At 40.5% G+C, this 21,988-nt stretch overlaps 1 protein-coding gene across 4 annotated transcripts in view; it reads right to left on the bottom strand.

Moving 5' to 3' along the window:
• Window positions 1–21,988, bottom strand: part of Sfmbt1 (Scm like with four mbt domains 1) — a 108,396-nt gene that overhangs the window by 37,794 nt on the left and 48,614 nt on the right. For 3 of the 4 annotated variants that reach the window (XM_052189992.1, XM_052189990.1, XM_052189991.1), the window contains exons 2-4: window positions 13,043–13,181; window positions 6,422–6,516; window positions 2,341–2,581 (exon numbers count right to left, since the gene is read on the bottom strand). In XM_052189992.1, the coding sequence (XP_052045952.1) occupies window positions 2,341–2,581; window positions 6,422–6,516; window positions 13,043–13,070 (364 nt within the window). In that variant the 5' untranslated portion in view covers window positions 13,071–13,181. Of the gene's footprint in view, window positions 1–2,340; window positions 2,582–6,421; window positions 6,517–13,042; window positions 13,182–15,671; window positions 15,693–21,988 lie in introns of those variants that run through there. The other variant, XM_052189993.1, reaches the window with a different exon arrangement.

Here is a 21,988-nt window from a genome sequence, read left to right as displayed (position 1 = left end):
GAAGTTGTACACAAAATAATTCCCTTAACTCAATTTTTAAAAAATGTCTACCTTCATTTTATTATAAAACTTTCAAACATGAATAAAAGCACAGAAAGAAGGCTGGGCATGGCATCACGTGCTTTTCACCAAGTGCTTCAGAGGCTGAGGCAGGCAGGCCCACGCGCTCACGGCCAACCTCATCATACCCGGGTGGGGGATTGGACCTGCACACCGGGCAAGTACACATCCACTGACTCCTGCACCTAGAATTTTACTAAATGTAAAAAGGGTCTAAAGGCTAAATAATAGCATCTTATCAGATTTACTTTTTTGATTTTGATATTTTACTGTAGCGTTCACGAATGTATTATTTATAAAGACATTAGAGTTTCTATAGGGGTATCCTGCCTAAAGCCAGTGGGGGCAGGTAGAAAAAATAGAGCAAATGTGATAAAATATAAACTGGGAAAACTTCACAAAGAGTCGTCAAGAATATTTTTATACTATTCTTACAAACTCCATTTAAATCTGAAACTAAATCAAAATAAGAAGTCATAAATATGCCGGGCGGTGGTGGCGTACGCCTGTAATCCCAGCACTTGGGAGGCAGAGGCAGGCAGATTTCTGAGTTCGAGGCCAGCCTGGTCTACAGAGTGAGCTCCAGGAGAGCCAGGGCTACACAGAGAAACCCTGTCTCGGGGGAAAAAAAAAAGAAGAAGGAGAAGGAGAAGGAGAAGGAGAAGGAGAAGAAGGAGGAGGAAGAAGAAGGAGGAAGAAGAAGGAGGAAGAAGAAGAAGGAGGAAGAAGAAGAAGAAGGAGGAGGAAGAAGAAGGAGGAGGAAGAAGAAGGAGGGAGGAGGAGGAGGAGGAGAAGGAGAAGAAGAAGAAGAAGAAGAAGAAGAAGAAGAAGAAGAAGAAGAAGAAGAAGAAGAAGAAGAAGAAGAAGAAGAAGAAGAAGAAGTAGTAGTAGTAGTAGTAGTAGTTATAAAGTTCTGAGTATTTGTAATCTGCAATCTTTCTTCCTTTATCTTCTCCTTTAATTTTTTTTAATATTTACTTACTTTATTTTAAATACAGAGTGTTTTGCCTATGTATAAGCTTGCATACCACACATATTCCTGGTGGCCACACAAGTCAGAAGAAGGCACTGGATTCCCCAGTATTGGAGTTGTGAGCTGCCATTTGTGTGCTGGGAATCAAACCTAGGTTCTCTGCAAAAGCAGGAAGAGTTGTAAACCACTAAACCACCTCTCCAGCCCCTTTTCCCTTTTAAATTTTATCTTAATTTTTTTGGTCTTTGTATCTCCCTGCAATACAGTTTATGGCCTACTATAAGTAGGGCACCTTTCTGGAGCAGATCTTCAGTTGGCTCAGTTTAAAAACTCACAGTGCCATATACCCATAATCCCAGCATTTGAGGGCTGAGGTGACCAGGGCTTGAGTATATCAGTCTGGCGTGCAATCAGGTCAGATTATGTTAGCATATACCTGTAATCGTAGTTCTCATGAAAATCATGAGCTTGAGGCCAGCCTGAGCTACACTATGAGATGTTGTCTCAAAAAAAAAAAAGGGGGGGGGGGACTAGGATTTATCTAGGAAGAAGACCTCTTTACTCACATTTAGAAAGGTTCTGGGTTCGATCCCCCAGAACAACAACAAAGTCCCAAAGCTAAAAAAATAACAACCAGATCTCCAAATCCCAAACTCAGACAGCCTCAGTCTAAAAAGATGAGGAACTATAGATTTGACAGCCATCAACAAACAAACAAACAAACAAACAAAACGATGCTTCTTTATCATAGAGAAGAAAAGTGACAGGGACTCACAGGGCCAGAGGCTCAGTTGGTGGAGGCTTGCTGAGCGTGCGCAGAGCACTGCGTTTGACCCCACCCCTGCATAAAGAAGCCATGGTAGCAAAAGCATAGCTGGGGCAACTCAGCCATAGCCTGGCAGTTTCTAATGGGGCAGGAAGGGCCTAGAGATGGCTCAGCACTGAGGAGTACTGGCTGTCGTTTTAGGGACTAGAGTTTGAGTTGCAGCACTAACATGGCAGCTCACAACTGCTGTAACTCCAGTTCCAGGAGATCGGACACCCCTCTTCTGGCTTCAGTGGGCAAGCCTTATATACTCACAGGCACACACAAAAACACACATGCAAGCACACACACACAAAAATCTAAAATATTAAAAATATCAAGGGAAATCATAAATAATGATTTCATTTTAAAAACAGGGAAACGTGTATTACTCCTTATAAAAACTATCATTCAAAACATTAGCCTAAAATGCTTTGTAAATCTATATGAGAGTAGACTGGCCAATGTAAATTTCCTACAGAATATCCCATCATCTTACTACCTTCTGGAGCTTCAAGGGTCTTCTTATTCTGCTGACACCACCCGAGGGGATAAAGGCCAGCTTTCCTGATATCACACCAGAAGTCTGCTTTTCGATCTTCTCCATAGCCTTCATAACGGAGCAGGAGCAACTGCTCACAGGCAGTAATGATGGTAGCAACCCAGTAAGTCTCAGGATCTTTTTTCAGAGCTACCTCCAGCTTCATCCCAGGAGCAAATCCATTTTGCAAACGTATATCCACCTAAAGACAGAATTTTATGAGGCACCAGACAAACACTGCATGAGTGTTTCTCTACCTCAAGCTCTTTTAAAGACTTAACATTTCTGAAACACTAACTGCCAATAAGAATCTTCTCAAGAGAAACCTGAGAAATTCCAATTCTAACTCATGGCAGTGGTCTAAAAAAACAAAAACAAAACCAGAAGTGGCTACAGGGCTCTGTCCCACATGATGGTATAGAACTTGGTATTTTCAACAACACAGTCTTATGATTATATAAAGTATCTCCTACAAAGCACAAACATCACTAAACATTCACATTTTCATAATGTTCAACACATCTTCAAGAGTGATTTCTATATCACTTGACAAAAGAAGTTAGGAAACCATAATAGGGAAATAACAGAAAGCCATAGACATAATAAATCAGTGGTATTCATAATATTATGTCCTATATGCAGGAAGCTATCCTTCTGTCAGCTGTTATAATAAAGACTATGATCAATTTAGATGAAAAGCTACATGGTGACAAGGGTATGGATTAGCAAGTCTAAAGCAGATTAAAATTAAGTACAGGACACACTGTGGGTGAATGACATTCATTGTGGGAGAAGTTACAAATTAAAAGGGGGGAACTAGAGTAAATGCTGTCATTCTGGACTGGAAACAGATGTATCTAGATAAAAACACCATAACTGATAGGAAAACAGTATAGATGTGGATATAACTGTATGTACATTTCTTAGCTCTAAACTCAGAGGACTACAGATACACGACTATACAAACCTAGTGCCCAAATCTTGGTTTTTAACATATCATCTTCCAATAAATAAGAACATAGGATCACAGAGAAACTACTGATTACAATTCTAGAAAAGAACTGTAGGAGATTTTCTACAAAGAAAGTTGGAGCCCAACATGTCTTGTGATATTAACTGGAAATAATCAAAACATGACAGGTGCAAGTCAAAAGGAAATAAAAGATTACTAAAGGACTGCCCAGTGGTGAGTTACGACCAAAAGATAAATATGGAAAAATTTATGGAAAAATATAATCAGATGGTTCTCAACTAATTTTAGCACTCAAGAGACCACGGTAAGAGGACCACAGACTCCAAGCCTGCCTGGACTACATAATGAGATCTTATCTCAAAAAAAATGAGTGAACATAACTGTCATCAGACAGACATCATATAAATAAGCACAGTGAGCAAGAAGTATTGAAAGATGCTAAAACTACTACAATGAAAACAATCTTTGCATAATCTCAAAGGATCACGCTACAAGATTCTGATAAACTGCAAAAGGCAAAATAGTAATGTTACATCTTACAGTGAATAAAACTTTAACTTTAAACAGATCAAAGTTAATATGATTCCTGAAACACCAATATTGCAATTATATGCTCTTGCCTGACATTGTACACGTAAAGGACCTTATTTCCTCTGGCACACTTGCCACATCTGCATATACTGAAGTTAACCAAGGTGATGGGATCTAAAGTGAGAAATACTACATAAAATAACAAGCAGTACACATTCTTTAAACTTATCAAGTTCATGAAATAAGAAAGAACAGTAACAGGAGAAGACTGGATATGACAAATAGAGCAAGTCAGGACATGGTGGAACCTGCCGCCAAGCTTCACCACCTGCGTTCAAGCCCTGGGAGAACCTGCAAGTTGTCCCTTAACCTCTAGACATGCACCGTGGCAGCTGACATACATGTGTACACACACAAATAAGTAAAAAACAAATGGAAATGTAGTCAGTCACTGGATAATGAGAATCAAGTCCTTAAAAGAGTCAAAGAAGCAAAGTAAATGTTTTTGGAAATAAATCTTATTGTCTTAAAAACTGAAAGTATAGTGTGAAATTCACACTTAAAAAGTTTTTTTTCTCAGAAATCTAGCACATGCCCAAGAAGATTTTCCACTGTTGCTCTAGGATAGTTCTAAACAACACCAAGATCTAATGATCTTATGATTCAAGACAGAGAGCATGTTAGCTATCAGCTACTTCTCAAGATTCTGTTTTGTATTTTCAAGGGAACTACTACCCCAATATGCATGTGATGTCCTGAGAACAGAGGTTTAAAAGTCATTTACCCTTAAAACTGACTCCATTAAATTTGTTCTGTCCATACCTGAATCTTGCCAGTGTTTCAGAGTTCAAGGTTCAAAAGCCAAGGAAGCAACAGTTTCTCTCCTAAGAACACAGCCCACCTCCATCACACATTCCTCCTCAACAAGGGACTCTGCTGAACAAACCACTACCACAGCTGTAATCACTGGACAAGGCTCTGGCTTTAAGAACTAGTACCACGAACACAGTCTAGCCTGCCTCTGTCTGCTCTGCAATGAAACACTTCCGTCCAGTGAGTGCTCATCTCCCACATGGCCGCCTCGGTGGCTTAGAGCTGATTTTGTCCTGCAAGAACACTGAGCTCAGGCAGATAGCACCTTAGCTTGTGGGCTTGGGGCATTTAATTAGTTATTAACAGTCTCTCAGTCGTCACTGACAGTGCCAATGAAATTTTGTGAAAAATAAAGAGTTCTGAACACAGAATCACATTATTAGAATTGTTTTTTATCAGTGATTTTACCATTCCCCTAATCAGCTCTAAATTTAAAAATAATCCTTTCCATGCCGAGTGAGATGAATCCTTTCATCTCAGCCCTTGAGAGGCAGAGGCAGGCAGATTTCTGTGAGTTTTCAGCCAGCCTGGTCTGCAAAGCAAGTTTCAGGACAGCCAGGGCTATGAAGAAACCCTGTCTTAAAAAACAAAAAGCAAATAAAAAATCCTTCTCAATGCTCTTTTCTCAGTCCAGCCCCAACCATCAAAAACCACCTCCACAAACTAAACAAAGCCTTCTTTCTGAAGTGTTAACTGCCTTTTCATAAAGTCTCGCATTCTCCACCTGCCCAGCACTGGGATCACAGGTGACTGTTTATGTGGTGCTGGGAATCTGAATTCAAGTCCTCATCCCTGCATGACAAGCACTGTACTGAGCCATGTGCCCAGCCCCAGACTTTATGTTTTACAGGTATATAAAACAATGGTTTCAGTCTTGCTTGGTCTAGTATTTCCGCAATATGCCCACTTTCCTTCTGGAATGGTAATGTATATTCCTTGTCAATGTACATTAAAAGTACATAATTTGCTTTTTGACTTTTATAGGGGTTACAAATAAGAGAGTTCCCTGATCCTCAGAAGAGACTCTGGACCTTTGAACAGTCTGACACTCCAAGGCTATGGGGACGTCTGAAATTGGGCTTGAATGCATTTGGCATTATGATGTGACTGCTGGCCTACAGGGCAGGGAGGAGAGTGTAGCTGTTTAAATGAGCATGGCCTCCAAATGGCTCACACTTGACTGCTTGGACCCCAGTGTTTGGGAAGGATAAGGAGGTGTGGCCTTGTTGGAGAAGGTGTGTCACTGGGGGTAGGGTAAGCTTTGAGGTCTCAAAAGCCCACACCACTCCCAGTTAGTTCTCTCTCTGCCTTGTGGTTGTTATCTCAACATATGAGTCTGTAACCTGCCTGCAGCCGCCCTGCCATGATAATCATGAACCTCTGAAACCGTAAGCACCCAGCAAATTCTTTCTTCTGTAAGTTGTCTTGGTCATGGTGCTTTGTCACAGCAACAGAAAAGTAACTAAAACACAATGCAAAGACTAAAAGAAAAGGGGTAATCCAGGCATGGTGGCATACATCTTTAGTACCAGTACTAGAGCAAAGCAGATTGAGCTCTCTAAATACGAGGTCAGCTGGGTCTCTATCAAGTTCCAAGACAGCCAGGGTTCACAGTAAGACCCTGTCTCAAGAAAAAAAAGAAGAAAAATGAAGAACAATGCCTACATGTTTAAACGATGCATAGGGAACTGTGGTGGAGCCTGTCTCTTCTAGATAATCTTCCCAGTTGAATTCTTCTACTTCTACACCAGACCCAAGATCTGCAAAAGAACAACAACAAAAAGTTATATCTCCGAGAAAACTTGTTATATAAACAAACTTACTGTAGGACAAATTAAGTGACTTTACACACAAAAAAATAAGCAACTTTTACTTTAATGGTAGGTTCCCTTAAGTCAACTCAATTCAACCTAACAGTCATTTGACATATTTGCTCTGGTTGTGCCGGTTGTGCTGGCTTGAACAGAAATGAACCCCACAGGCTCGTAGATTTACATGTTTGGTCCTTAGGAAGCAGTACTACTGGTCAGAAATTAGGTTGGAGTGGGTGTGGCCTTGATGGAGGAAGTGTGCCACTGGGGATGGGGCTTTGGGGTTTCAAACACTCAGGCCAGAACTAATGTCTCTCTCTTCCTGTTGCCTGTCAATCCGAATGTAAAACTCTCTGTTACTCTTCAGCACTGTGTATGCGTGCACACTGCCATGCTTCCTACTGTGACAATGATAAACTAAACCTCTGAACTGTAAGCCAGCCCAGTTAAATGGTTTCCTTTATAAGAACTGCTATGGTCACGTTTCCTCACAGCAAACGAACACTGACTAAGAAACTGGGGAAACAACAAATCTAAAGTTTACTCAAATAGATCATATAAAACTAGAGTGAATACAAAATTACTCAAATTACTTTAGACTCAAATATAAGTATTTAATACCAACAATTATGATTCTTAATAGACATTTCAAATTTAAAATGTGAACTTGATTCTAAGTATTTTGCAACCAAATAAAAATACTCCTTCACTGCTGGTGGGATTGTAAGATGGTACAACCACTATGGAAATCAGTCTGGCGGTTCCTAAGAAAACTGGACATGACACTTCCAGAGGACCCTGCTATACCTCTCCTGGGCATATACCCAGAGGATTCCCCAGAATGCAATAAGGACACATGCTTCACTATGTTTATAGCAGCCTTATTTATAATAGCCAGAAGCTGGAAAGAACCCAGATATCCCTCAATGGAGGAATGGATACAGAAAATGTGGTATATATACACAGTGGAATACTATTCAGCAATTAAAAACAATGAATTCATGATTTTTTTTAGGCAAATGGTTGGAACTGGAAAGTATCCTAAGCGAGGTAACGCAATCACAGAAGAACACACATGGAATACAATCATTGATAAGTGGATATTAATTAGCCCTGAAGCTCTGAATACTGAAGATACAATTAGCATATCAAATGATTCCCATAAAGAAGGAAGAAGAGGGCCCTAATCCTGGAAAGGCTTGATCCAGCATTGTAGGGGAGTACCAGGACAGAGAAAAGGGAGGGGAAAATACAGCAGAATGGATGGAGAGAAGAGGACTTGTCTTAGTCAGGGTTTCTATTCCTGCACAAACATCATGACCAAGAAGCAAGTTGGGGAGGAAAGGGTTTATTGAGCTTACACTTCCACGTTGCAGTTCATCACTAAAGGAAGTCAGGACTGGAACTCAAGCAGGTCAGGAAGCAGGAGCTGATGCAGAGGCCATGGAGGGATGTTTCTTACTGGCTTGCTTCCCCTGGCTTGCTCAGCCTGCTCTCTTATAGAACCCAAGAGCACCAGCCCAAAGGTGGAACCACCCACAAGGGGCCCTCCCCACTTGATCACTAATTGAGAAAATGCCCCACAACTGGATCTCATGGAGGCACCTCCCCAACTGAAACTCCTTTCTCTGTGATAACTCCAGCCTGTGTCAAGTTGACACACTAAACTAGCCAGTACAATTGACCTCTTGTCAACTTGACACACAAACACATCACTATTAAGCCTCAACCCTTACTTTCTTATTCATCCCCAAGATCTAAATTACTTTAAAAGTCCCACAGTCTTTACATATTAAAAGTTCAATCACCTTCAATTGTCCAATATCTTTAAAATTCAAAGTCTTAAAAGTTCAAAGTCTTTTAACTGTGGGCTCCACTAAAATACTTTCTTCCTTCAAGAGGGAAACATATCAGGGCACAGTCACAACCAAAAGCAAAACTCAAACTCCAAATGTCCAATGTCTGGGATCCAACTCACGATCTTCTGGGCTCCTCCAAGGGCTTGGGTCACTTCTTCAGTCCTGCCCTTTGTAGCACACAGCTTGTCTTCTAGGCTCCAGCTGCCTGTACGCCACTGCTGCTGCTGTTCTTGGTGGTCATCACATGATACTGGCATGGTACTCCAAAATGCTGCTATCTTTCACTGTAATTAGGCTTCACCAATAGCCTCTCATAAGCTCTCATCAGGGTGACAAGCCTCTGCTCCTATGCATGACCCCTTCAAGTCCTGGGCCATCAATTGCGACTGAGGCTGCACCTTCACCAATGGCGTTCCATGGCCTCTCACTGTGCCAAGAGCCTCAGCTGCTCTTCATGACCCCTTCATGCCTTCAAAACCAGTACCATCTGGGTGACTCTTACACAGTACCAAGTACAGCCACAGCACAAAACACAACTGTGGCTATCTCTGGAACACACTCTCTATGCTCTCAGAAAATACTTCCAAGAAGATTTCATCTCAGTGATGCTGGTCTCTTCTTAATCACCGCTAATTTCTTAGCTCCAGCTAACCAGCATCAATAGTCCCAGTAACACAAAGGTTTGCTTTAGTGGTTCTGGTATCTTGTTAATCACAGCAGATTCTTCAGCCCCAGCTAACCAAAACCACAGAATCTTCACGATCAAAACATGGCCACTGTAAGAGTCTTTAATCTTCCCTCTGAAATTTCAGAAGCCAGGCCTCCGTCTTTTGCACTGTTCTTAACATTGTCTTCCAAGCTCCTACAGAACTTTCCACTGAGCTCTTAATATTCTAATGGCTTTTCTAGCTCAAAGTTCCAAAGTCCTTCCACAGTCCTCCCCAAAACATGGTCAGGTTGTCACAGGAATACCCCACTACGCTGGTACCAATTTGTCTTAGTCAGGGTTTCTATTCCTGCACAAACATCATGACCAAGAAGCAAGTTGGGGAGGAAAGGGTTTATTGAGCTTACACTTCCACATTGCAGTTCATCACTAAAGGAAGTCAGGACTGGAACTCAAGCAGGTCAGGAAGCAGGAGCTGATGCAGAGGCCATGGAGGGATGTTTCTTACTGGCTTGCTTCCCCTGGCTTGCTCAGCCTGCTCTCTTATAGAACCCAAGAGCACCAGCCCAAAGGTGGTACCACACACAAGGGGCCCTCCCCACCTGATCACTAACTGAGAAAATGCCCCACAACTGGATCTCATGGAGGCACCTCCCCAACTGAAACTCCTTTCTCTGTGATAACTCCAGCCTGTGTCAAGTTGACACACGAAACTAGCCAGTACAGGACTTATGGGACATATGGGGGGAGGGGGGTGGGGACTGGGAAAGGGGAAAGCTTTTCGAATGTAAACAAAGAATATAGAAAAAAAATACTATTAGCCAATATTTGCAGTCAATCTAGAAAGTGTGAACTCACTTTTTCCCCCTTCCTTTTTATTCAGCCCTTACATACAATCCAATGAAGCATTTCCTAAATCTATCTCTCATAATAGCCATTGCTATCTCTGGAACAAAGCCTTTTACCTTTCACTCTCATAAGATGCAAATGCTCAACAGGATCTTACCTACCAGTCCACCTTTTATGAACCAGCCCACAATTCCCTGTAAATTCAGCTCTTAGGGACCTGATGCCCTCTGGCCTCTGTGGAGATTGTGCTCACATGTACAAGCTTATATCCACATAGATAATCTCAGGACTTGGGATGCAGAGGCAGGTACATCTCTGAGTTCAAGGAGAGCCTGGTCTACATAGTTCCAGGACAGCCAGGGCTACAAAGAGAAACCCTGTTTGGAATAACCAAAGGGGGGGGATTAAGCCCAAAGCCTTTTTTAATGGGGGCTGGAAGCTTGCTCCTTGCTGACTAGTTTTCACATTACTAGACTATATAGGTTGTAGAGGAAAAAAGTTATCAACACTTGTACTCAGTCATGGACCCAGTAGGTTTTAATGCCAACCTAATGGGTAGAGACGGTTATGCGGGTAACCAACTGCTTGCTGATTGGATGTGAGCCCTGTTTCACAGAAGAAAATTCATACTATAAATTTAGTCAAAAGCCCATGGCTGGGGAAGTCACAGGTCCTAATGGAAAAATTTCCCACTGCTGTTTTGCTAAATGAATATACTATTCCATTATGTCACTTTATATTTATTTATGGCCATAGAATATTATTTCCATCAGCTTTGGTCAGAGAAACTCCTGTCTGCCAGGACTGGCAGTTACTGCTGAGATTTATTAGAATGGTTTGTTTGGTTTTGTGTGTGTGTGTTTTTTTTTAATGTTTTATTTATTTTATGTGTATGAGAACACCGTCACTGTCCTCAGACACACTAGAAGAGAGCATCAGATCCCATTGCTGTGGTTGTGAGTCACCATGTGGTTGACTGGGAATTGAACTCAGGATTCATAGATTCATAGATTCCAAGATTCATAAGTGCTCAAAGTACTGAGAATAAATTAAGTGTTCAAGGCTGAAGGAGGCATAGATATTACTCACTCTATGCGGCTCAGAGAACATGATGGAAAAGGAAAATATATAAGAGCCAGAACAGAGAGAATGCTGTCTTCAGGGTGTGACGTGGTCATTGTACTCATGAACTCATAGTTGCTATAATTATCCATGTCAGAACTGCATAAGCCTGGGCCCTCTGCCATTCTAAGACAGAGGAGAGGGAGCCATGAGTATATCTTTCTATCTGCAGATGGTGGGTACTTGGAGAGGATGGACTTGGTTTTCAGTGATGTGAACAGTGGTAAACTAAGTGCCAAGGCTGCTGAAAACAACCTCTCACCAGTGTTCTTATAAGCAATGCTTACCCATTGGATCAAAAGAAAAAGGCATGAAAGTAAAGAAGGAACTAGTTGGGAAGAGGAAGGAGACAACAGAGTGTAATAGGGAATAAATATGGCCAAAATATAGCACATAGTTGTATGAAAATTGTCATAGTAAAATGAAACCTACTACTTTGTAGTTAATATACATGAATTAAGAAAAATTAGAACATAAAAATGGTTATTCAGGATAGCAGTATGACAGTATTATCACTAGGCCTATCGTTTTTAAATTGCACTCAAAGCTGTAGAATACTCAGCCCCAAATGAAGCATCTATATCACACTACCTCCTTCCCAAGGCTCAGAGATCATGAAACTGTGACTTCACCAAACACAGAACCTATATAAAACTGAGCTGGCCGAAATTTCAGGCTCAGGAAAAGCTCTCAAGTGCCATGACCAGCAAGAGAGTTATTGGCGATTCCTGGCTGCTGGAGGAAAAGGAATCCGTTTTCTCTGGATGCAGCCCCGGTGAGCTGTCCATGTTCTAACAGAGGGCATGTAGACAACACTAAGTGGACTTACTGGATTCTTTAAAATGTATACAATGATAACCGGGAAAAATGGTTGGGGCTTGGGAAGAGTTAGAGGGGAGGGACTGGAGAATGGATCTGATCAAAACATGTATTCATATATCAAATTCTCAAATATAAGTTAGAAAAAATTTAAAAATGAACTCATTGGCATTTTCCTCCCAAAATAATTACTGTATCCACAACCATTAATAGCAACTTATTTGCAATAGCTAAAATTAGAAAAACCAAAATGTATGAAAAGATGAGTAGAGATAAATGCAGTACATTCATGAAATGTGACTCACAATACAAAGTAACAAACAGGCCAGCAGGATGGCTTAGCAGGTCCAGGCACTTGCTGCCAGGTCTGATACCCTGAATTCAATTGCTAAAGCTCACATGGGAGAAGAAAAGCACCAAGTCTTCCAAGCTCTCCTGGGCACCATGCTAAGCTCACACCAAACGAATGTACATGCATACAAATTAATTAATTAATTAGTTTTTTTAAGTAATAAACTTTGATATGCAAGACTGTCAACTCATTCCAAGACTACTCTATAAGGGGAAAATGCATATTAATATTAGTGGTCATATATTTATGAGGCATTCTTTAAATGACAAAATTACGGAGACAGCAGATGACTGACTGACTGCCTTTGATTAACAGTGTGATAAGAAAGAGAAATAGGAAGCTCTTTGTGGTGACAGAAGAGTTGTCTATCCTGACTAAGGTGACAATGACAGGAGAGTACACATGTGACAAAACAGGACAGGGCACTTTATGCTCACTCCTGTTTTTTATACAAAACTTTTATTTTATATTATAGTTACATGAGGGAAGAGAAGCTGCGTTGATGGGGAAGATGGAATCTGTGACACTATCTTTGTAATTTCCTATGAATTAATAAAGCTTTTTAAAAAACATAAAGTAATAATCAAAAATCCAATGATTTTGAAAATAAGATCTGTTCATAAAACCTTTTTCCCCCTAGCAAGCAGTAGTATAGTCCCTAGTGTCAAGTTGTAAAGCCCAAGGGATGCAATGGAAAATGTAATACTTCAAAGGGCTTCCAGCTCAGTCATGTATCAAGTCAGACCTCGCAACACAGGCAAATAAACTACACTGCACTCTGGAGAAAGGGCTTAGCAGATCCAATACCTGCATCGAGCTGCTGGTCCCCGTTCATCTCCACAGCACGTGGGCGAGCTCTTCCCCAAGAAATGAGCAGGCTGAGGACTCTGCTATGACACAACGATGAGTTGAGCTGTCAAGTTTCTGTCCAGTGGCATCCAAGGATCTAAACAAAAGTGTTTAAAAGTTAAAAGATAATTAATAAACATGGCAAAATTCAAATATACTTAGTTAATCATAACACAGCATTTGACTGGGTTGAGAGGTAAAAGGAAAAAGAAAATCACTTATAAGAAGTAGGACAGGGATGTGGGTGACACCTTTTCCAAATTTAAAAGTTGTCTAGATGTGTATGAGAAGACTGTCAAATCCTTTATATCTGAGGACTACAATAAACTGTGACTGAAGCAATGGCTCAAGAGTTAAGAGCACTAGCTGCTGACCACAGGATCCAGGTTTGAGTCCCAGTACATACATGGTGGTTTCCACCCACCTGTAACTCCAATTACAGGGGAGCTGGGTGCCTTTGTCCTCCTTGGGCATTGGGCAGGAAAGTGGTACAAAGACATAATATAATAAAGATTATAATATATTGACATAAGTTTGAATCCTAACTTTTAAACTTGGTATCATGGTTGCTAACCACAAAAATTCTAGTCTTCTATCCATGAAAACTCTAATACCTAAAAGAACCACTCCAAAATAAGTTCCAAATCCAGGTATAGTTTAAAAGACCTTTATTGGCCAGGCATGGTAGCACACAACTTTAATCCCAACACTCAGTAAGAGCCAGCCTGGTATACACGGCAAGTTTCCAAACAGCCAGAGCTACACAGTGAGACCCTGAATCAAAAACCAAACCAAAACAAAAAATAATTTTACTGGAATAGAATTCACCAAATTCACATTTAAAATGTACTTTTTAATTTTAAATTTAATCATAAATTTAATAAAAATCTTTTCATTAAATTCACAGAGGATTTACCTATTATTATAAACCAGTTTTAGAATAATTGTGTCCCACTAAAAACAGACTTTACACCCATGCTCACTAACCACACTACAGGTTAGCATGGTCAGCATGAGTTCAAAAACACAAGATAATTTATCATACGTGCCCTGGAACCAATAGCTAGTAAGCAGCAGAACCAGGCTTTTAACCAAGGAGGAAGTCTGTATTTCATGTCCTCAAAGACTGTACAACTGATGATGACTGAACTGATGCTCCTAACTCTACCTCCTGAATGGTGGGATGCATGACTGATATGACTAATATTAAGAAAAAATAAATAAACATTTACCAGGTGGCTAAGGAAAAACATCCCACTAATATATTTGAATTTACACACTATTCCAATCTAAAAGATGTATATACGTTTTTAAAGTTTCCTGCTAGATGTGGTGAATACTGTAACCAGAGGTCCCACAGTTTAAAGTTTGCTGCTAGGTGTGGTGAATACTGTAACCAGAGGTCCCACTTCTTAGATTTGCAGCTCTAACTCCCCCCAGCAGGAAAAGGTTACTAAAAGTCATTCTGTTTCTTGTTCCCCAGGAGTTCAGATTTCTTCTATTGGCCCTTCACTCTCAACAACACTCAACTATTGTTCCCTGAATTGGTCTGCTTTAGAAAGTAAATTAAACTAGTGTTCTAAACTTGATTTTCAGGATAAAAAAAATCTTTTGTTGATTCATTAAGTTGTTTCTCCTGGTTAATTTTATTGTTAATCCACTCCTACATGTCTGAAAAGATTAGAAATTAAAGTCTGAAAAAGTCCAGGTTTTAAAAGCATTCTGACAGACAAATCTTAGCCATCTATATAACCTAAATTAAATCTGACCATAATGTAATCTTTTCAAGTTTATGTAAATTCAACATAGCAGAATCTGTTTTGGCTCAAAGCTAGTACTCATAAATGCACTGAACCCCTAAAGCTGTTTATTGTTAGAGACAAGTTCTAATGCCCAGACTGGCCTTGACTTCCGGGCTTATGTGATCCTCCTCAAAACTTCTCAAATAATGTCACACCTGACAAACAATAAAAACAGGGTACAGAGTCAGGCAGTGATGGCGCATGCCTGTAATCCCAGCACTTGGGAGGCAGAGGCAGGCGGATTTCTGAGTTCGAGGCCAGCCTGGTCTACAGAGTGAGTTCCAGGACAGCCAGGGCTACACAGAGAAACCCTGTCTCAAAAAACAAAAAACAAAACAAAACAAAAAACAGGGTACAAAAATATAAAGTGTAAAATATAGCCATTAATTGTTATGTTTTGAGACTGCATATTTCTATAGAGTCCTGACTGTCCTAGAACTCATGATGTAGACCAGATTCACCTCGAAGTCCCAGAGATCTGTCTGCCTCTGGCTCCCTAGTGCTGGGGTGAAAAGCATGCAACACTATAACCAGTCATTATAAATTGTATTAATAAAACATTTTTCTTCTCAATCAAATCCCAAAGGAAGTGTTTTACTTTGTGATATGCTGATTTTTTTTAAAAAGAACATGTATATCCAAAAAAAAAAAAGTTAGGGTGAGAATGTAGATCAGGGCCTGGGGGTACAGGATATAGACAGATCAGTTGTTAAGCACAGAGACCCTAGATTTGACTCTATTAACAAGAAAAGAGCAATAAGAAAACAACAATAACATATACATACATATACGGCTTGGGGCAAGAGCCTCCTGATTTAGTTTTCCATACTGGAAACAGGGTTGAGGGCCTGTCGGAGGTTGGGGATGTCATAGCTCTCTCTCTTGGTAGCTACATGTAGTACATATGCCTGATTTTGCAGCACTTGGAAGATAGACACAGGAAGATCAGAAGCTCAATCAAGGTTTACATAGTGAGTTTCAAACCAGCCTGTGTTACATGAGACCCTATAATTTATAAGAAAAGAAAAAAGATAAAATGTAAATAGCTTTAAAATTTTGTTTTGACCCTATTAATGAAGAAAAGTTACACTGGTCAGAGGGCATGGAGAAATTAATGTGATGCTGACCAGAATCTGCCTCTCTGTAGGCTAGCTTTCACAGTGACAGAAAGTGCTCTGAAGCCTGCTTGGGGCTGGGAACCAGCAATAGTCTTGCCCAGCTGTGAAGCTGTGAACTGCAACAGGGACAGGCATGGTGACCCATGGCCATGGATGCTCTAGTAGCATAGATACGGTGGGAAAGACCAACTGTTTTCTCACTGGAGTTGAAGCCTGCTTCACAGGCAGAAACACTGTCTGGTACTGTAAGTCTGGCCATCAATCCATGGTTGGATTACATGACCCAAGGATGAACCTAATTTTGCTAAATGAACGAAGTAGCAAATTGCCCTCCACTTTGTATCTTTCTACACACAGAGAGAAAATTGAGCAGTGAATGGTGGGTAATGTAGAAACTCACAACTGATCAAAATGCAGAAGACTTTTGGGAGCATGCTCAGCTAACTTTTTTTTTTTTTTAATTTTTATTTTATGTGTATGAGTGGTTTTGCCTGCGTGTGGTTTTGCCTGCGTGTATGTGCCTGAGAAGGTTAGCAGATACCTGGAGCTGGGTGCTGGGGACTGAACCTGGGTTCTTCCTCTTTAAGAGCAGCAAGTGCTCTTAACTCTGACTCACATCTGCAGCCCAAATGGGATACCTATACCACATAACCTTCCTCAGGCCTCAGGGCCGTTATGGAATAAGGCAGCAAAAGGATTGCAAGGGCTGGAGAGGACCAAAGCAATCCAGTCTCCTGACTATGACAGGATCGCTATACTCACAAACTCACCTCAGCTATACAACATCAAGCCAGTCAACATTCCAGCATGAAGAGGTAAGGGCCTCAAGCCCTACCCCTAATAGAGAAGCCATGGATAGTTGGTGACTTCCCTGAGAGGAAGAGTCAGTTTTCTTTAAGGACATAGCTCCTGATAGGTCAACCATGCTTAAACCCAAAAATATACGGGCAGTACATGAAATTTGGGATTATTTTTTTGTTTTGTTTTGTTTTTTATAAAGAGAAAGTTGAAGCAGCAGGTATAGAGGGGAAGGGATGGGTCCGGAAAAAGTTAGAAGTGAAAGGGAAGGCAAAATGTTTGAAATTCAGCTGATAAACAACTTCAGCAAAGTGGCTGGTTATAAAATCAACTCAAGCAAATCAGTTGCCTTCCTATACTCAAAGGATAAGCAGGCTGAGAAAGAAGTTAGGGAAATGACACCCTTCACAATAGCCACAAACAATATAAAGTATCTTGGTGTGACTCTGACCAAACAAGTGAAAGATCTATATGACAAGAACTTCAGGTCTCAGAAGAAGGAAATCAAAGAAGACCTCAGAAAATGGAAAAATCTGCCATGCTCGTGGATTGGCAGGATTAATATAGTTAAAATGGCCATCTTGCCAAAAACAATCTACATATTCAATGCAATCCCCATCAAAATCCCAACTCAGTTCTTCACAGAGTTAGAAAAAGCAATTCTCAAATTCATCTGGAATAACAAAAAACCCAGGATAGCTAAAACTATTCTCAACAACAAAAGAAATTCTGGGAGAATCAGTATCCCTGACTTCAAGCAATACTACAGAGCAATAGTGTTAAAAACTGCATGGTATTGGCACAGTGACAGACAAGTGGACCAATGGAAAAGAATTGAAGACCCAGAAATGAACCCACACACCTATGGTCACTTGATCTTCGACAAAGGAGCCAAAAACATCCAGTGGAAAAAAGATAGCCTTTTCAACAAATGGTGCTGGTTCAATTGGAGGTCAGCATGCAGAAGAATGCAAATTGATCCATTCTTATCTCCATGTACTAAACTTCACTCCAAGTGGATCAAGGACCTCCATGTAAAACCAGACACACTGAAACTAATAGAAAAGAAACTGGGGAAGACCCTAGAGGACATGGGCACGGGGAAAAGTTCCTGAACAGATCACCAATAGCTTATGCTCTAAGATCAAGAATTGACAAATGGGACCTCATAAAATTACAAAGTTTCTGTAAGGCAAAGGACACTGTTAAAAGGACAAAAGGGCAACCATCAAATTGGGAAAGGATATTCACCAACCCTACATCTGATAGAGGGCTAATATCCAATATATACAAAGAACTCAAGAAGTTAGACCCCAGGGAACCAAATAACCCTATTAAAAATGGGGTACAGATCTAAACAAAGAATTTTCACCTCAAGAAATTCAGATGGCCGAGAGGCACCTTAAGAAGTGCTCAACATCATTAGTCATTAGGGAAATGCAAATCAAAACAACCCTGAGATTTCACCTTACACCAGTCAGAATGGCTAAGGTCAAAAACTCAGGAGACAGCAGGTGTTGGCGAGGATGTGGAGAAAGAGGAACACTCCTCCACTGCTGGTGGGGCTGTAAGATGGTACAACCACTTTGGAAATCAGCCTGGCGGTTCCTCAGAAAACTGGATATGACACTTCCGGAGGACCCTGCTATACCACTCCTGGGCATATACCCAAAGGATTCCCCAGCATGCAATAAAGACACATGCTCCATTATGTTCATAGCAGCCTTATTTATAATAGCCAGAAGCTGGAAAGAACCCAGATGCCCCTCAAAGGAGGAATGGATACAGAAAATGTGGTATATTTACACAATGGAATTCTACTCAGCAATTAGAAACAATGAATTCACAAAAATTTTAGGCAAATGGTTTAATCTGGAAAATATCATCCTAACTGAGGTAACCCAGTCACAAAAGAATACACATGGAATGCAATCTCTGATAAGTGGATATTAATTAGCCCAGAAGCCTTGAATACCCAAGGCACAAATCGCATAACAAATGATTCCCATGAAGAAGTATGGAGAAGGTCCTGATCCTGGAAAGGATTGATCTAGCATTGGAGGGGAATATAAGGACAGAGAAAAAAAGGAGGGAGGTGATTGGAGAATGGATAGAGAGAAGGTTTATGGGACATATGGGGAGGGGGGATCCGGGAAAGGGGAAATCATTTGGAATGTAAACAAAGAATATAGAAAATAAAAATATTTTAAAAAAAAGAATGTATGAAACTCTCAAAGTTAATTAAAAAATTTTTTACAAAACTACCTCATTCCTGAATGTTTACAAAAAATTTATTCATAATAGATAAAAGGTCAAACCACTCAAATGTTTATCAATTAATGGGTAAATAAAATATAGAATACCTAATATAATGGAATCTAAATCATCCATAAAAAGAAATATAATACTATTACATTTTATGTCATGGGTATCTGAAAATATTGTTGTAAGTGAAAGAAGCCAGATATAAAAGCCAAATATTATGTTTCAAGTTATACTAAATTTCTAGGATAGGTAAACCATCTTCATTTCTATAGGCACAGAAAAATTGACAGAGACCAAAACACCAGAGGAGAGAGGTCAATGGTAAATGCAGACTTTTTTCTTTCCTTTCCTTTCCTTTCCTTTCCTTTCCTTCCTTCCTTCCTTTCTTTCTTTCTTTTTCTTCTTCTTCTTTTTTTTTGAGGTGAAGTACTGAACATTTCAAAGCTGGATTGTGATAGCGTAATAGTTGGTAATGAGAGCTAAGTTCCTAGTACATTTCTGTATATATTTTTAAAAAGGAAACCACTCGGCCAGGTATAATGGCATATACCATTTGCTAGCAGTGACTAGCAAACCTCCATGAGTCTGAGGGCATCCTGGTCTACATGGTGAGTTCTAGGACAGCCAGAGATATACAGTGAGACGGTCTCAAAAATAATTTTGAATATTAATTCATAATTATGAACATTTAAGTTAAAGCAGAAAGAACAAATAACGTTATACTTTGTATCTGTATACGGACAGGTGTGGAGCCTGAGGTTATGCTGTCTTAGTCTTATCACTCTGCACTATCTTTGTTTTTGGAGACTGGGTCCGTCCTTCCTTCCCTCCCTCCCTCCCTCCCTCCCTCTACATCCCATCCGTCTTATCAAACTTGGAGTGCTGCAGAGAGTTGGTCTGGAGCTACTCTCTTTTCAAATGCTAAAGAGCCCCCCAAGATCTGGCTGTCCCAGACAAGGAGATCCTCACTTACACCAAATGATGCTATGTAAATCTTGACTCCCAATTTATCCCTGGTTGGTTAATAAAGTTGCCTACACGGCGCCTGTAATCCCAGCACTCTGGGAGGTAGAGGCAGGCAGATTTCTGAGTTCGAGGCCAGCCTGGTCTACAGAGTGAGTTCCAGGACAGCCAGGGCTATATAGAGAAACCCTGTCTTGAAAAAAACCAAATCCAAAAAACAAACAAACAAACAAACAAAAACAAAACAAAACAAAAAGATGCCTACAACCTGGGCTAGGCATAAAAGAGGGAGCCAGGTGCTCAAACAAAACTTGGCAAGTGATATCTCAGGGATTTTGCCAGGGAAGCAGACAAAACTGTAGAGTGGGTTGGGATCTTCCCAGCTCTAGTTTCTGTGTCTTTTATCTGGGAACTAAATGATTTGAGTGGGGTAGAGATCACTAATAGATACTTAAAAACAAGGAAATGCAGCAAACCCCCACACGAATGATAACCACTACAGCACGTATGACGTGGGGAGACTGACTGGCCAGCAAGCCGCAGAGATCCCCGTCTCTGCCCCTCCAATGCAGTGATTTCAGATTTGGGCCACAACACTTGGCTTTTTTATATTTTATTTTTTTAAATGTGGAGCATTAGGGTTCTGACCTCAGGTCCTTGTAAATCAAGTTCTTTATAGACCATACCATCTCCTCAGTCCTGTATAACTGAATCTCATAGCAACACCTCTAGAGAGTTTTTAAAAATAGTACTTATACTGAAGGAGTCTGCTAGTTGAACTTTGTCAACTTGACACAAACTAAAGTCACCCAAGAAAAGAAACCTCAGTTGAGGAAATGATTCCATCAGATTGGCCTGTAGGCATGGTGGGGCATTTTCTTGATTGTGATGTTGGAGGGCTCAGCCTACTGTGGGCAGTGCTATCCCTGTGCATGTGGGCCTGGTTGTTTAAGAAAACAAGCTGAGCAAGCACAAAGGGCAAGCTAGTAATCAGCATTCTTCCATGGTCTCGATTTCAACTCCTGCCCCAGGTTCCTACTTGAATTCTTGCCCTGACTTCTCTCAATGATGTACTGTGATGTGGAAGTGCAAGTCAAATAAACCCCTTTCCCCCCAGGTGATTTTGGCCATGTTTTTATCACAGTAACAAAGAAGAAAACTAGTACTGAAACTTCTGTATTACTTTTAGTTGTATAGTAAAATGCTATAATGAAGCTAACTTATAGTAGGCCGAGTTTCTCTGGGCGTACAGTCCCAGGGAGATAAAAGGCCATTATGGAGGAGAGTCATAGCAGCATGAAGCAGGCATGGTGGCAGAAGCAGACTCTGAATGATCACTTATACTACAAGCAGCAGTCTGGGGAGCTCACAACATGGTGGACACAGAGACAGAACAAATACAAACTGGAAGTGGAAGTGAGGCAAGGCTGTAGATGCTCAAAACCCAGAGATACTACCTCTTCAAACAAGGCAGTGTAACTCTCTGAGTAGTGCTACCAACTGGGGACCATATGCTCAATACCTGAGCCTGTGTGGTCCCAACATCACTAAATAGTATTTAAAGTTAATACTATCTTTCTCTGAATTTGTAAGAACCACTAATATCACTTATTTAAGAAAGCTTGATGGGTGGTGGTAGTGGCACACGTCTTTAATCCCAGCATTCAGGAGGCAGAGTCATGTGGCTGTGAGTTTGAGACTAGCCTGGTCATTAGAATGAGTTCCCAGGGAGCCAGGGCTACAGAGAAGGCTCTGTCTTGGGGGAGGGAGGGAAGAAAGCTCTATATATTAATAGCAGTGATATTATAAGATGCTACAGAATTCTTTTTTTAAACAAAGGGCAAAGAGCTTTTTTTAAAAAAAGATTTATTTATTTATTTGTTTATTTATTATGATTATGATTATACTATAGGTGTCTTGAACCCACCAGAAGCGGGCATTATAGATGGTTGTAAGTC

Source organism: Apodemus sylvaticus, chromosome 8, assembly GCF_947179515.1.
Source record: "Apodemus sylvaticus chromosome 8, mApoSyl1.1, whole genome shotgun sequence".
In the NCBI taxonomy this organism is placed as follows: domain Eukaryota; kingdom Metazoa; phylum Chordata; class Mammalia; order Rodentia; family Muridae; genus Apodemus; species Apodemus sylvaticus.
Note: the sequence above shows the minus strand (reverse complement) of the source record. Positions and strands in the feature narration are given on the sequence as shown.